Raw genomic sequence first — 15326 nt, forward strand, 5'->3', positions numbered from 1 at the left:
TTCAAACACAGGTCGTTCTGTTGTATGTCACAACCACAATGTCTGCCTCCTCGAGCGTAAACAAAGGTTTTCTCAGTAAAGGATATTATGAAATATGTAAGTTACTTACTCTATTATTGTGCAAACATGTCTATAAAAAAACTTATAGAAAATCCCATATTCACTTCTACTATGTGTTTCACTAGAGTCATCTTTACATGTCTGTGTAGTTTTCAAAACGCGTGACTATCAATTCTACATAAAACCTTAAAAAGAAATCAACATAAAAATGAGTACAATCCCTGTCGGTAAGACATTAAAGTGTGTTACATATGTTTGTATCTTGTTCCAACAGCTGCGTCTGGGTATGTAATTTACTTTATGCACATGCATATTGTATGCGACTTATGTCAACAAAAAAGTCTTATCTATTGTATCGAAAAATATATGGAAAAAAACTTTATATGTGTTTTCTTACTTTTACTCAGAACAATGGACAATATTGCAAAACGAAACCGCCAGACGGACACAATATTGATAACAATGATCTGATCCGGTAATCGTTTATTCCCTTCTTCAGTGAATAGATCTATACGTAAATGTGTAATGTTATAAAGACAAATGTCTGTTCATATAGGGCACCTGTCTGAACATGATAAGTATACCATTTAGTGTTACCATACATAACTAAATTGATCTGTCTCTCTCTGTCTCTCTGTAGGACTCGTGTCAGTTACCTTTGTACTTAACAATGTTCAAATCAGAGGAAAGTCTCAGTCTGTTTGTCAAAGTAGATAAATAAAACACTGACACAATTAAATGTTAAATGTATTTACAAGTATTTAACATCTATAACATGATTATCAATATGCAATTGCAATGGATGTCCTCATATAATACGTGACCCGTAATGACCTTGACCTTGTGATGCATTGAACAAAGAATTATAACCATGCTAAATAAATAAAGGCAATGAATAAGTGTGCGTTTCCGTTAATGATCAACAGGAAGAAAGTGTGTTATGTTGAGAAATAAAAATTCCATGGATAAATATTCATTTTGATTTAACAGATTTCTTCGATTTAAAATAGAATGACACTTTTGTAATGTTTAGAGAATAAAACATTATTTATACAATATCCATATGTAATGATGTGAGTGTGCGTATATCAGATATATTTTATTTCAAAATTCTCAATATGTTAGAAACACACAAAGTATCAATTAAAAGAACATTTTATCCAGCTGAAACTTGTGTAATGTTGGTGAGAAATACATTGTTATATAAATGTTGAAGACTAATGTACTTTCTTTCGTTCGAATTTTTCACATTATATCAGAAAACGGCTTCGAAATATTGTAGAACAAAGATATTGATTGATACATCAAAAAGAGTTTCAAGTACAGCAAAAACAATGTAATTAAAAACGGTGCATTGTAAATTATCAAGTCTAGACATACATCTTATTAAGTTTGAAATTTCAAAAATTGTTCCTTCTTATTTACTAAGAACTATTTACACGCATGTACGGAAAAATGAAATATAACGATTAAATATCTGAAAATAATTGTGTTTATATCCCATTTTACAGTCCATGTCCTTTCCCAGCCACTGTATAGTATAATGATATTGATACAATATCATTGGCAAAGGCGCCTGGATATAAATCTGTTATAAAGTATTTATAAAATACAAAATGCCCTATTCCTTATTGATAATATGATCCGGATGTTTGTCTACAACATTTTAAATGGAACATTATACACTTTTTAATGGGTTTCATCACTAGTATATAAATAAGCTAATATGTCATCTACAAATGCTCATACTTTTTGGAAGCGTGACACGATCGTGTTACACTCGACCTGTCCTCTTCAGGTTATCTTTTATATACAATTCAGTCAATATGCATTACTGTTTAAGGATAAGCTTAAATACTTTGTTATATTCTGGATCCGTACTTTAAAAACTGAGACTTCACTCAGATTTTGTGTCATAGATCTAACATTATAATTCGATATAATCCCATAAAATTACAAATATCCTGAGAGATTATTTTCTCTTACGTGTAACGCCTTTGCATTAGCCAATCAGAGATGGTGTTATAATGGGCGACACCATTTTTGTACGTATTGAGACGCAAATAAAAGTTAACATTATAAACAATATTGAATTATGTTAGTTTATCTGCATTGAAAGAGCATTCAATTCGGTATGCGCCATTCTTGATTTAACATTTTTGGTTTTAAACCGACCCAGTTTTGGTAGAAAATCGATTTTCGTGTGAACCAGTATGTGGTAAATACACATAATTTCCCTGGTAATCACATAGCTTATAAGGCAAATTAAGATGTTTTTTTTAATATCATACAGGCACATATGTCATCATATAATCGTTAAAACATTTGTCCGCAAAAATAAAGTAGCTGTTAAAAGGTCGTGGCGTTGAAAGCACTTATTTATCAAATACATTATATATGAGCCTCAAATTCACAGGGACACGAAGATTTCTGTTAAAGGACACCAGGATCGTAAAATGTCTTACATTGTTCTCTCCTGATAGACACGAAGGATGCAGGTATGTGGTATTTTAAAATTTGTCACGTATTCACCAAAAATTAAAATATTAATAGAAAATTGGCTTCAAGAAAGGTTTAACATATTTGCTAATTGAACTTGGACCGTTTGTTCTGTCCAGCCAGGGATATAGTTACCACTTAGTCCCTGTGATTCTGTAAACAGGAAATTGCTATGACATATACCAGGTTTAAATTGCACTGATGTATATTCCCATCTGTATTATAATTATGTAGGTATGACCGGATAGGGGGTCAGCGAGAAATATCCAACAATGGCACAGCAATATCTAAATAATAACTATACCATATTACTAGCCGTATAGTCTCCCCGCTCCCAGCCTGCAGTGGTTTCATCAGCTGGTAGCATACTTAGGATTTTCTTTTTTTATAAATGTTGACCTTTCGGCTCGGGCTGAGCCTAAAAATTCTTTTTTACTGTTGTTTTAGACCCATGCAGACGTATATCTAACAATAAAACTGTCTGGGTTTTAGGTAACATGACAGTTTGGTCATATAAATTATGTTTATGATTCAATATCTGATATAGGTTATATGTACATTGTGATGTATTCTATTTGTGGTTGCTGAACTTTTTACCTAAACGTCAATCAATATATACGATTGGATTCAAAATTGCACCTAACTGTCAAAGTTTCTCTTTTTCATTCAATAATCATCCTCCAATTCTGCTCATATTTGTTTATCATATTTGAAACTTTAACATATCGAAGACAGACCATTCAGTACCACTAATTGCATACCAAAATAACAGAGGCCAAGGTATATATTACCTGATTAATCAGGTAAATCATGGATTTCGTAATTGTGAAGAAAGCACAAAACTGAAATGTTATATGACCATTTTGCGTATTTAAACTAATAAGAATAACTGCGCGGGATAGGTTGCCTTTGACCCTTGATACTAGAATGCCTTGTGGTATCTAAATACTGTAAACCTGCTTATTTTAGCCTAGTCAAATTTTAGCGCAAACACTTGCGAAAATTAGGGTTTATTAGACATTCGGTGGATCAATACCGGAAAACCCTATTAGAATATTTAGCGCTGTTCATGAATCATCGCTAAAATAAGTACATTTACAGTATATAATATGTGCAGCACTGATATCGTTGATCTGTCGCGTCTTAAGGGAATGAAAGCCGTTTTGGGCATTACATACATGCTCGTGATTACTTGTACATACAGCTTAGATAAAAGGTGAATAAATTACATAAACGATTGTCTTCAACATATATACAAAAACATCAACAATATATATGTTAAAACGCATGGATGAACATGATCTGTGTATAACAAAAATATAGGATTTCTTCACTTGGTTACCAAACGTGACAAATCGTCAGATCACAGCAAAAAAAATGGAATCTGATTGAATAACGCGATGTTTGCCTGAATAAGCCGATATGTCACGATTACCATTATTCACAAATAGGTTAAGGATTGTTCCTGATAATTCGGTGAATCCATTTAAGGTAATTTGTAACTCTTGTATAAATTCCAAATTTTCCTTTCTGTCCGCACCCTTCTCCATAACTAGTAACTCCATAAACAAACCAACGCATGGTACCGTTATCATTCCGGGGGCACAATAAGGGGCCTCCACTATCCCCGGCACAGGAATCTATTCCCCCTTTCTTGTACCCCGCACAAATTTGTTTATCCGTAATTTTATAGTCAAATGCCTTTCGACATTTCTTTTTATTAACAATTGGCACCTGCGCTTCCTGTAATACGTCACTTCCGGTAACGTCTGTATTACGTTCCTTGCCCCAACCAACCGTCATACACATAGTCCCATCCGGGACCTCATAGTTTTCTGGAGCTAAACACGCATAACCTTTTACAACATGATCACTTTCGCGGTATGACTTTTTGTCTTTAAGTTTAAGTAATGCTATATCATTTGTGATGGTTTCATAGTCAAAATTATGATGCGGGAAATCTCTTTCTACACGTAAATCTACTTCCGTTGTATCATAGGCCTGAATGTCGTGTTCGCCGACACGCACTATGACCTTCCGTCTCTTTGAACGTTTGCGGATACAGTGCGCCGCCGTTAATACCCAGTTGGGTGCGATAAGAGTCCCGCCACAATACTGTTCCTTCCACCTCGTCAGTATAGCGACCTATAACAGAAAGGACAGTCTTGAACCATTATGTGATATCATTTGTCAAATTGTCTTGATCAACATTCCTAACCGTACTGATTTCAACACAATATAAACTCAAAATATATTTTGAACAAACTGGCGACGCAAAGGCGAATTCGCATATTGACATTCACAATAATTGCTTTGATTTCAGGCAATATAATTAACGATATAAAACTTTATCGCAGGCCAAGGTCAAACTTTAATCCTACCTGCCATGGCCAACTATTAGGACGAGCTTCCTGACCACCAACTATTCTAAAAGAACCAGCCATTTTTCTCTCTCCGCAAACATTGCTGATTTCAGTTATAGTAGGGGCGGCTGTGTCGTGTGTGCCTTCTTTGCCTGAAAAATCAATTATAGTGTTTTTAATTATATCAAACTCCGTAACGTGACAATATAATCTACTAGATTCCGGATCCTTTTACAATTCCTGTCTAGACACCCATGTAAACAAGAGGGATATTGACCACGCTAGGAAAACACGCCACGACTACAAGCGTCTTATTGACCATGCCATCTTGTGGTCTTGTCTCGCTAAAATATAAACTTTGTGATTTTTGTTTTTCTCAATTGCAAAAAAGTAATCAGACAAAAACTAAAACAACACACACATGCTAGTGTACTTTCTATAAGTATTCTTCATGTCTCATGCAATCTCTTTTGACGGACAAGCGTCTGCAGACTGATGTAACGTGATCGTGAATTATAGAAGTCTGCTGGATTTTCCAAATGATATGTTTGTCATTTTTAGGCGAAGTCAATAGACCCAATGTTTGGAGGGTGATGACCATGAACTACATAGAATGTACATTCAAATGCACGGATTTTCTTGTTTATGTTTAGACCAAATTGTACATGTACCAATAATTGGTCTTCTTTCCAGGATGGTAAAATTATAACGTCAATGTTTATTCTGTTGTCTCGCTGACACAATTCTTAGTGGTTGGTCTTGTTTGGAAGACACTCATAGCGTCAGCTTTCGTTTTTATTTTAGAATTTATGGAGAGAACAAAACATACCAGCATATATCAACAATTACATAAACGTGGTATTAATTTATCTCTCGATAAACTTTTAATGCTAATTTCGTTTTTCCTGAGAACAGTTAGAAGAAGTGCAGGCTTTTAAGGTACGCAGCACTGAGACATGAATGTACTTCATGTAACAGTGACTCAGGTGTTGAAGTATAGGCGGTTCAGATAACGACGTTACGGGTTGTCTGCAACAAACACAATTATCTTGTGATAAGTAACATCAACCCTTTTCACTTCCGATGGTAACTTTCTTTCGTAGGCGTCAATAAATATACTCATCTAAACCGTCTTATTACGGACGAATGACTGGTATAGAAATCTCAATTATTCTCTTTTGCTGCTATAAACTAATATATGTTGATTTCAATTCTTCCTTATCTTTCCATTATTTGAACCTATTACGATACAACTTGTAAAGGAAAAATAAAATAGATCGATAACAACGTTTATGATAATATAGTGAAATGTATATAACCTATATGAATTGATTTTATTGTATTTATCTGAATATAAATAGAACTATCCGGATAGTTGTGTGATAAAACAAAGAAAATGGACCTTGTCATATCGTTAAAGATGCTCCACCGCTGACAAATGGTATATTTTCACTACCAAAAACAGGAGCAGAAGATTGAGTATTTTTCTTCAGTAACAAAAGTTATTTACTTTGCACCATTACCACCGTTGAAAAGTTTGAGCATCTAATTTAACTTCACGTTAAAACTATAAAAAAAAATAATTAAAAAATTAAAAATTCCATGACACTATATCTTGTATGGAATGAAGTACTGATTCGGCATGCACCAAAAGCAAAATAAATTATTTTATATTACTTTTTGTGTTAATTAGACATATATATACACGATTTAACACCAATTATTATTCAAATGATGAATAACAATTATGCTCTGTCGGCGGTGGAGCATCTTTAAGTCATCTCACGTCTTTTTAAGAGCAAATGACCATCATGAAAATCGTTCTTAACATATAAAATGCAAGAAAACTTTTTATTCCTTTGTACAGAAATTGGAAGCATGTCTTACCTGACGGGCCTGGTGCCTCTACTTGTGTGACAGATGAATTTTCCTCGTCACTTCTTAAAGTGTATTTTTTCTCACAAAGAGTACCCGGAAGCTTACAGTCTCTTTCCTGTTGTATATAACTATTGCCGCAAATCCTTGGCTCTTTGCACATGCGGAAACGTCGTTTCCGGCATGATCGCTTACAGCGCCCCCATAAGGACCAGTCATCGTACAGAAGATCGTAGAGAATCTTTTCCATTAATCTATTCCTTCTAAATCCAATAACTTTATAAGACAGCGACGAACACACTCCTCTTTGCTTCCGACAATGTCTTTTTTCCTTAAGGAAGCTCGTGCCACAATAATGTCGATTTTTACACCGCCGCACGCGGCTCTGTTCACAATGCCTATTGCAGCTTGACCATTTCGACCACTTGGAATAATACCGACACAACAATTGGTTGTTTTTACCAAACTTATTTGGCGTCACTACGGAATTATTACGGGAAGTACTCATCCTAGTCTCCACTAAGTTCCTTGATCTTCCTCCTGCTATCTCAGGTCTCTATAATGCAAACACAAAAACATGAATTGAATGACTTCATAGATATTGTTATGTATAGTAATGCAATACCAATTTTCCAATATCACAGGTAGGCGAAATGCTAAAATTTCTTCATAAATTTGTTATTTACTTATCCCCAAAACACTACTCATTTCATTAACAGCTCCGCTATGGCAAACCTCATACAGACATTATGTTCTCTGTAGTAAAACCAAAATGTAAACATGGTGTGATTGGTGTTCGTTTAGTTTAGTTTTGCCTAACACCACCTTACGCCTATGACAAGATCGTAAAAAGTAGACATCTTTATTGTAATACCGAAATAGCTTCCCTCAAAAGTTTCTCCGAAGGCACTGGGCTCTGTCCTTCAATCGAGATGCACCGAAGTGTTCTGTACCAGTTGTCAGTATAGTGTGACCAGTAGGGTGTGCTGCTTGTTGTTATTGACTGTATGTTTCAGTGAGATGGCGTTAGGATATGGCAAGAGTACCATTACCATGAGCATACCGCAGTTTCCCAATACACACTTGAACTTAGGCAACACATGGCATGTCTTTTAATCATACAAGGTGTTACTAGGATCGTTACTTTATGTATAGTCAACCAATCATTCAATCCCGTATCACAGTAGTAGTGTTACAGTGCATAAACAGGACATAAGCACACACTCTTCTCTCATAAAGACAAACCATATCATAATGAATGTCTGATTCAAATTCTCCGATTTAAAACCCTCATAAATCAATAATATATTCAAATTCAAATTTGAGCAAATATTTCATTTGGAGATTCAACGTTTTGTTCATAGAGTAATTACTGTGGAAATGAAAACGTCACAGATGGACAAATTTATAATGTCATCACACTGAACCGAATACTTTTACTATTGCTTGTGTAGTGTCATCTCAATTAATTATACGCCTGAGAAGATAGTATCACCGACGGAGCATCACCGACGGATACTTTTATAGTGTCGTCATCCTACTGAACAGTGCATCAGTCAGGACTATCAACAGATACTTTAACAGTATCATAAAGGTGTTATCTGATATCTAAAATAATAGGGTCACCATGTGACGTCTATACTGCACCACACTGTATAGAAAGTATAGAAAGGGGCAAAGAGCTTGTACCGCGCGGATTCCACTTAACTAATTCTTGCGCATAAAATACAATTATATTCAAGGGAGGTATTTCGAATGGGTTTTTAGTATGGCATTAAAGTTTCTTTCGACGGAAAATTAAACGCAATTATCAAATTAATCTTGCTTTAAACGTAATTATGAAATAATGCTGGCTATAAAACTGTAGATAGATAAAACTGTTGAGAATCGTATATCACTATTTTCCTATCATATATAAGTATGGTCAGTCTGTCGTAGGTGTAGAATTTAAATAAGCCAGTCCGGAACCTAGTTCAGTAGGGAGTCTCCGTAATTGGTTTTTAAAGTTATTAACAACGTAGATGGGCGTCAATTGCCCGAAGCCGCGCGGCCGGACATTGATGACCGCTGATTGTCACCACTGGTCACTATGGTCAGGCGAACGGCTAGTCCTTATCTGATTAGCTCTGATTGTCACCACTGGTCACTATGGTCAGGCGAACGGCTAGTCCTTATCTGATTAGCTGAGTTAGGGAAAGCGAAATGTAGCTCATATAGTTCTTAAAACGTGTTGAAAAGGGTCTCCGGGGGACATTAAATCCGAATAAGAACTGGACCACAACGGTAATTATATAGACGTAAACTTGTACAAAGTGTTCGTGTGTAAATTGACTAAGAATTCAATATCATCTCGCCAGCTGATTCATCGTTCTACACTACAGTTTATCGAGTGTCCACTTGTTGTGAATCTAGATGTTTACGACCACTGGCTAAGTTATCAACTTTAAGGAGAGTTTTATTCTTCATTTAAATATCATAAATGGTTAGTTTAGTGTGAAAGAGAATGCCTGACAGAACTAACACTAGAACCAAGGTATACTTTATAGGAGCGTGTGGTTAGAATACACCCGATACGGTTCTCAAGTGACTTATGGCCTTATCTGTAATAATAAAATGGCAATATGGAAAAAACTCTTGAAATTCCACGGTTCTTTTTATTGATACCGGCTATGTCAAGCAATAATGTATCCATGCAATACGGATATGGCTTTACAACGTGAATGTATGAAGTCGAGTGGGGTGTATGTGTGGCTATCGAGACATAATGGTAGTGGCAACGATTGGTTTTAAACCAGCTACACAGGGGCGTAAAGGAGTGTAAGAATGACTTTGAGTTGAAAATGTGCCAAATCCCTGTGTGATATAATGGTTTTCAAAAACCTTTAGTGAGTGTTGGAAATAACAGTTATCAATGGAAAATAACGTTCGCTAGTTTTTTGTTCAATGAATTTGTTCTTAAAGCTACTCACACGGTCGTCTCTCCGCAAAGTCGTATATTTTGTTGGTAAAACGCATTTACAAACTTTACATATTCTCTCGGGTGTTTATATTTAGCCCTGCCAAATTGTCAGAATTCAAATCTTGTTTTCAAGTTTTCTTGCATATTAAAAACAAACAAGATTTGTTGGCACTATGTACAAGCTCGTTATAAATTTGTTCCATAATTAAGTCTGACCTTGCCCTCGTTCAGACTAAAGTAACACGCAATAAGCACGCGAGATGCAAAGCATGTGAGGAAGATGACTGCCAAGTCCTGCGAACATTTCAAGTTTACACAAGGCAGCTTATCCATATGTTGTTTGAAGGATCCGCTCTCTTGTCTAAATATATTGCCATCAGAAGAAATTATAATGGTGTTATATTAAGCAGATTTGATGTAAATATCTTGGCACATTTTTGTGGAGAACCTGCAAATATGCACGTGTCAAATTTGATATGAAATATAAATATCTCTTTTTTAATTAAAAGCAATGTTCAATACCGTACATTACTAATTTGATATATGTGCATCTTTTTGCTTTCATTAAAGAAAATGTAAGAATACAGAATAATATCAAAAACAGTTGCTAAATAAAACGCTAATTTCATTCTTATTCAAAATTATAATCATTATATTATTATCCTCGCATTTCGTTCTATAAGGATTAACTTGAATGTATTTTGTTATAGAGATATATTCACATGTACTTGTCACTTCTACTATATAAACAAACCAAGACAAAGTGAGTATTCCATTGATAAGTTGATAACGTAAGATAACAAAAAAAAACTTACAATATTAAGTAATCACTTGAATTTAACTCAGGAAAAGCAAACAATATCTATGTAAAGTGAGTAACATTGATGGGGTTGATGGGAGCGTCCTGATGAAGAGAGATATATAATTCATTACTTTGTAACATTGGGCCATTAGGCCAGTGAATCACTGATATAATATGTGACTCAGGCGATGTACTGTAACATCCTCCACGACACTGCTCAAAACACCGCCTACTTCGCTACTAATGGGGATGTTACACATTCATAACGAAAAAGTAAAGTTTTGTCATTTAGAACTAGATGAGTATTAGCGTAAAAGTACGATTCATTTTGATAATTTGAAATATTCCCTTTTAATTAATTAAATCACAAAAAGAAACCAACTAAACACCCTAAGCACTAGCAATGATATAGTTATATAAATGAGTGTTTGTTAATTCCTCATGATTTGTATCATAATATATTTTCTTGCATGAATTTTGATTTATTTGTATTAAAACTTTTTCAATCATTCCCCTTGCAAAGACTACAATTCATTATGGCGAAAAAATATTCTAAACGAAAAAAATATTTTATCGTCGCTTATCATTTTGAGTCATGATTTGATTCTATGTTAGAATTCTGGTGAATCAATTGATTTTTGATTAACGTTTCTACTATTATTGTAAGTAAGCAAGTATATGAATGGGCAAGCTTGTTTGGTGTTGCGCCGTGGGAATGTGGAGTCTGATGGAATGTGCTACTATCAGAAGATTGCAGCCAGCGGAAACAGACCGCAAGCACGCGCTGTAATGAGGTCACAGACGTTAACTAATGAGGGGTCTTTTTCCTATAAACCGGGCCACGGGGCACGAACGCAGCAAAGGTTCCACATTGTGTTTTGTTGATAGCAGCCCCAGTGTTAGACACGGAGAAGATTAAAGGCGTGGCTATCTCTACCTAACCGAGGGCCATTCGGTGTATATGCATGTGAAAAACATACAGGTTTGCAGGCCGATGCTTTTTCCCGTTTTCTCACTCTCCCACACACTTTGAGGCGGAGATAGAAGATATCTCCAGACAGAGCTGGGAGATACGGAAATGAAATTCTGTCGGAGTGTCGACGTGTGAGAAATAAGATATCGAACTCGTGGGATGGAAATTTATATGATACAAAACGGCTGAGACGATAAAGCAGGAACTGAAATCGTCCACGAAATGAAAAACACATCCATAAAGATAGAGTTCGTTTATTTAACAAGTACTTTTTAAGAACGGTCAAAATACCTTTATTTCAAAATGAAACAAAATTTTCTGTTTTAACTTCAGGTGTATATTTAAAGTGTTTGAAGATTTAATTTCGATTTGACGTCATATCTTGGAGTAACTAGTCCACATGAATTGGTAAAAACAAAAGGAATCGTAACGTGTGTTACAAATTGACACTATAAAAACCGATACGACGCACAGAAATTCAAAAAAGTAAACTTGATTATATTGACAAGTATAAAAAACGCGATATTTACGCTTTGTTCACAGCTTCAAAGACCAAAGATTCGTGACTTCCCAAAGGACCTTGTAAAGATAAAGGTAAAGAGGAGGCTATAAAACTACCATTTAAACAATTGGACGGTGATACTTTGAGCAGACGATACCTTCAAATTGAATTCCACAGCATACACATCTGTTGAGTTAACTTCATATTCTTTTTTATGTAATTCATGCAAATAAAAATCTTCAAAGGTTCTGGACAATAAATCCGGCCAATGGTAGAAAAGATTATTGTACTTCTGGAGGAACGCTAAAACTGTGAATGTTGACTTGCTGATGGAATAACCTTGAAAATCATCTTTTGATATTCAGTTGGTGAAGTCAGTTGTTTTTAATCATAATGCCACAGAGGCTCAACAAATTAAAATCAATTATAAAGTTATTTCGTGATATTGCGAATTATATTCTATAAATATGAAATAATGTATTTAGAATAAATATTAAAACAAAAGAATCTACGATAATCGACATAGTCGTGGTGGATACCCAATGCCAATTTATATGGATCAAGGAAGACTTTGTAATAGTCCTGCAAAGGCTCGTCATTGACAAGCTATGTTATTGATAAGTATGATTTTCTAATGAATCATCGTAATGTTATGTCAAATTAATCTGTTTTTGAAAGATTTATGCATTCAAACAGTAATTATTATCTACAGTCCAGTAGTTCCCTTTTATTAAGACATTGGTGTGTGATCTCTTTATCCTACTAGTATTACTACATTTCAGTATCAAAATAGTACCTACATGGTCGGGTACAATATTTCTCTTTAAAATACACATTATTCTAATGCATAAGTTAGGTTAACAATCTGCCAAGATGACATGCATGTACTTTCAATTTTGTTTCCATCATCTGAATAATCACGATAGAATTCAAAACAAGTAGCCTCCAAACAGTTCATTAAACCCATGTTCTTTCGACAAAATAAATAAGAAATGAAACACATTTTGTTGACAATAACTGTTGCCAATGTTTATGTCGCCCGCCAGTAGTGACTGTCCCATGTACATTGCCTATACCCGTCCTATATCTGATTCTGCATAGAAATGTCAAATACTTCCCAGCTTACTGGCAGTCTAACAAAAGTTGTTACACAGATTCATAAGATTGTTGCAATTTTACATTTTTTGAGATATTCGTTAAACAAATTGACATTCTGATAACTGCTTAAATAATCAAAATCACTGAATTATCTTTTGGGGATGTAAATTTCATACATGGTTATCGTAAAATCTTGTGCGGTACCTATATAATGTATTTAACTACTTTTATATATATAGCTAAATGGAAAACTTACCTAGATCTTATCCAATAAGATTAAGTCTCATGAACATGTTAAGGTGTTTGCAGTTACCAAGCAAATACGTCTTCTCATTTTTGACAAAAATAATCTATGCTTTATGATACAGACAGTGTCTGTCAAACCGTTCACGATAATCATAGGATAGTATCGGTACTGAATACTAGTGATGTTGGCAAATTCTCTACACGTCGTACATTTATGTCAAAATTACATGTTATTTCAGTGTTTCAATTCAATATACATATACATTTCATTGTAATTAACTTCATTTTTTTTTACCTTTTTTTTTCAAATTCCTAAAATTGTTAGGTATTTCAAGGCATGTTGACGTGTAAATTGGTAAAACATCCCTTCCCCAATAATTTTGACAGCTACACGAATTATAATATATACTACCGATCAAAATCCAAACGGAATTTTGAGCTAGGAATACATCGCCAAACTATTACGTATCATCGGTATCATATCTGGTTTTCATACTAGCGATGTGGTGCCTGATAAACAATGTCTTATCATTAAGTATCATAAACGGCGAATGTCCCTCAGTTAGCTTAAATTATAGTTTATATTAAGTATCATAAACGGCGAATGTCAACAGAAATAACAATAGTAACATATACGACATAAATAATCGTTAAAGATTAACTTACCTTTTTACTGTAAACTCCAATGTGTGAAAACAAGATAGACAGAAGAGGGAAAAGGAGAAGTATGGCAGTCCGCTGCATGTTCGATGTGGTCAATCCGGCCAGGTACTGGTCATTTACTGGTCAAGTGTGTCCACAGAATGTCCCCCTCCGGTCCGGAGTATAGACTGATGAGAGAAATACCATAGTCACGTTACTCGTTCTCTCTAAATACGTCTGCTAGTGCGATATATACCTAGGTCACCAGCACGAGCTCTGCTAACACACTCAAGCTTCCCTCTCGTAAAAACATTGAGGGGGATACCTCTCCAAAAACTCACCCCTCAGGCAAAAATATTGCTGAATCTCACTGGTCATATTGAGCGAGACTTAGACCAATAATTCCACGTAAGAGTATGTTAAGTGTCGTATTATATATAGGTAGATATGCTTTCCGTCAGGGCGAGTCTAGGATCACTTCAGCAGACGATTTTTGTTCAAACGACGGCGTTGGTTGCGAGTATACATGTGTCTACGTGTGTTTATTTCTTGTGTCTCCCCACGTACGAAATACCGTAGGTACAGACTAAATATACAGCACATCTCCTCGACAGACCCATCTCTTCTATCTGTCGATCCTTCTATCTTTCATTGTTTATCTCTCGTCTCGTCCCGTCTGCCACATTAACTTCTACCAGTCCCCACTCTCCCCAAAATCTTAGTATGGCTGTCTTTCCACCAGCAACCTTTTGCCTGTCTGACCGTCCGTCTTTATGTCTGTCTGTCTGACCTACCTATTATCCGTCCTCATCCACCCTTACCATGTGATAATTGTCATTGTTAATTATATCAATTGCTGTTTTGTGCATAAACCTTAAATATTTTGCCGATATAATAATTTACGATATTTACATCTATTCCATTAACAGTATTATGGAAATCTTCCTTACTCTTTAATGTCTTCTGCTAGCGCTGTCCCTCACTAGTTTTCTTCCTTATTGTCATTCCTCCCACTGATGTCTATTATTGTTTGACAGATATTTATACTTACATACACTGTACCTGCCCACCTACTTTTCTCCTTTCGGTATTTCGCATCCCTTTCCTCTGACACACATCCTGTCCCTCCCCCCATCCACTTGACACAAAGCTCGTGATATGCTTTTAAGCCACCGATCTGATCAATATGCCAAAACCTGAGATATTTTTTTTTGAAATATAAGCTTTTAAATCAGAGGATACACAACATAACCTACTCTGTTTTTTCACACTCTCCCCTGCGGCCTATACATAGCACTGGGAGGGAT

The 15326-nt window shown here is 35.2% G+C and overlaps 1 protein-coding gene across 1 annotated transcript; it reads right to left on the reverse strand.

Moving 5' to 3' along the window:
* Positions 1-794: 794 nt before the first annotated feature.
* Positions 795-15106, reverse strand: LOC138322872 (plasminogen-like). The gene is made up of 5 exons (XM_069267042.1): positions 14970-15106; positions 14044-14207; positions 6810-7353; positions 4941-5074; positions 795-4704 (listed from the first exon to the last, which is right to left on the reverse strand). Exons 2-5 carry the CDS (start codon positions 14119-14121, stop codon positions 4012-4014), a joined length of 1449 nt encoding a protein of 482 aa, XP_069123143.1. The 5' UTR covers positions 14122-14207; positions 14970-15106; the 3' UTR covers positions 795-4011.
* Positions 15107-15326: the final 220 nt, after the last annotated feature.

Source organism: Argopecten irradians, chromosome 5 (genome assembly GCF_041381155.1).
Source record: "Argopecten irradians isolate NY chromosome 5, Ai_NY, whole genome shotgun sequence".
Lineage (NCBI taxonomy): Eukaryota > Metazoa > Mollusca > Bivalvia > Pectinida > Pectinidae > Argopecten > Argopecten irradians.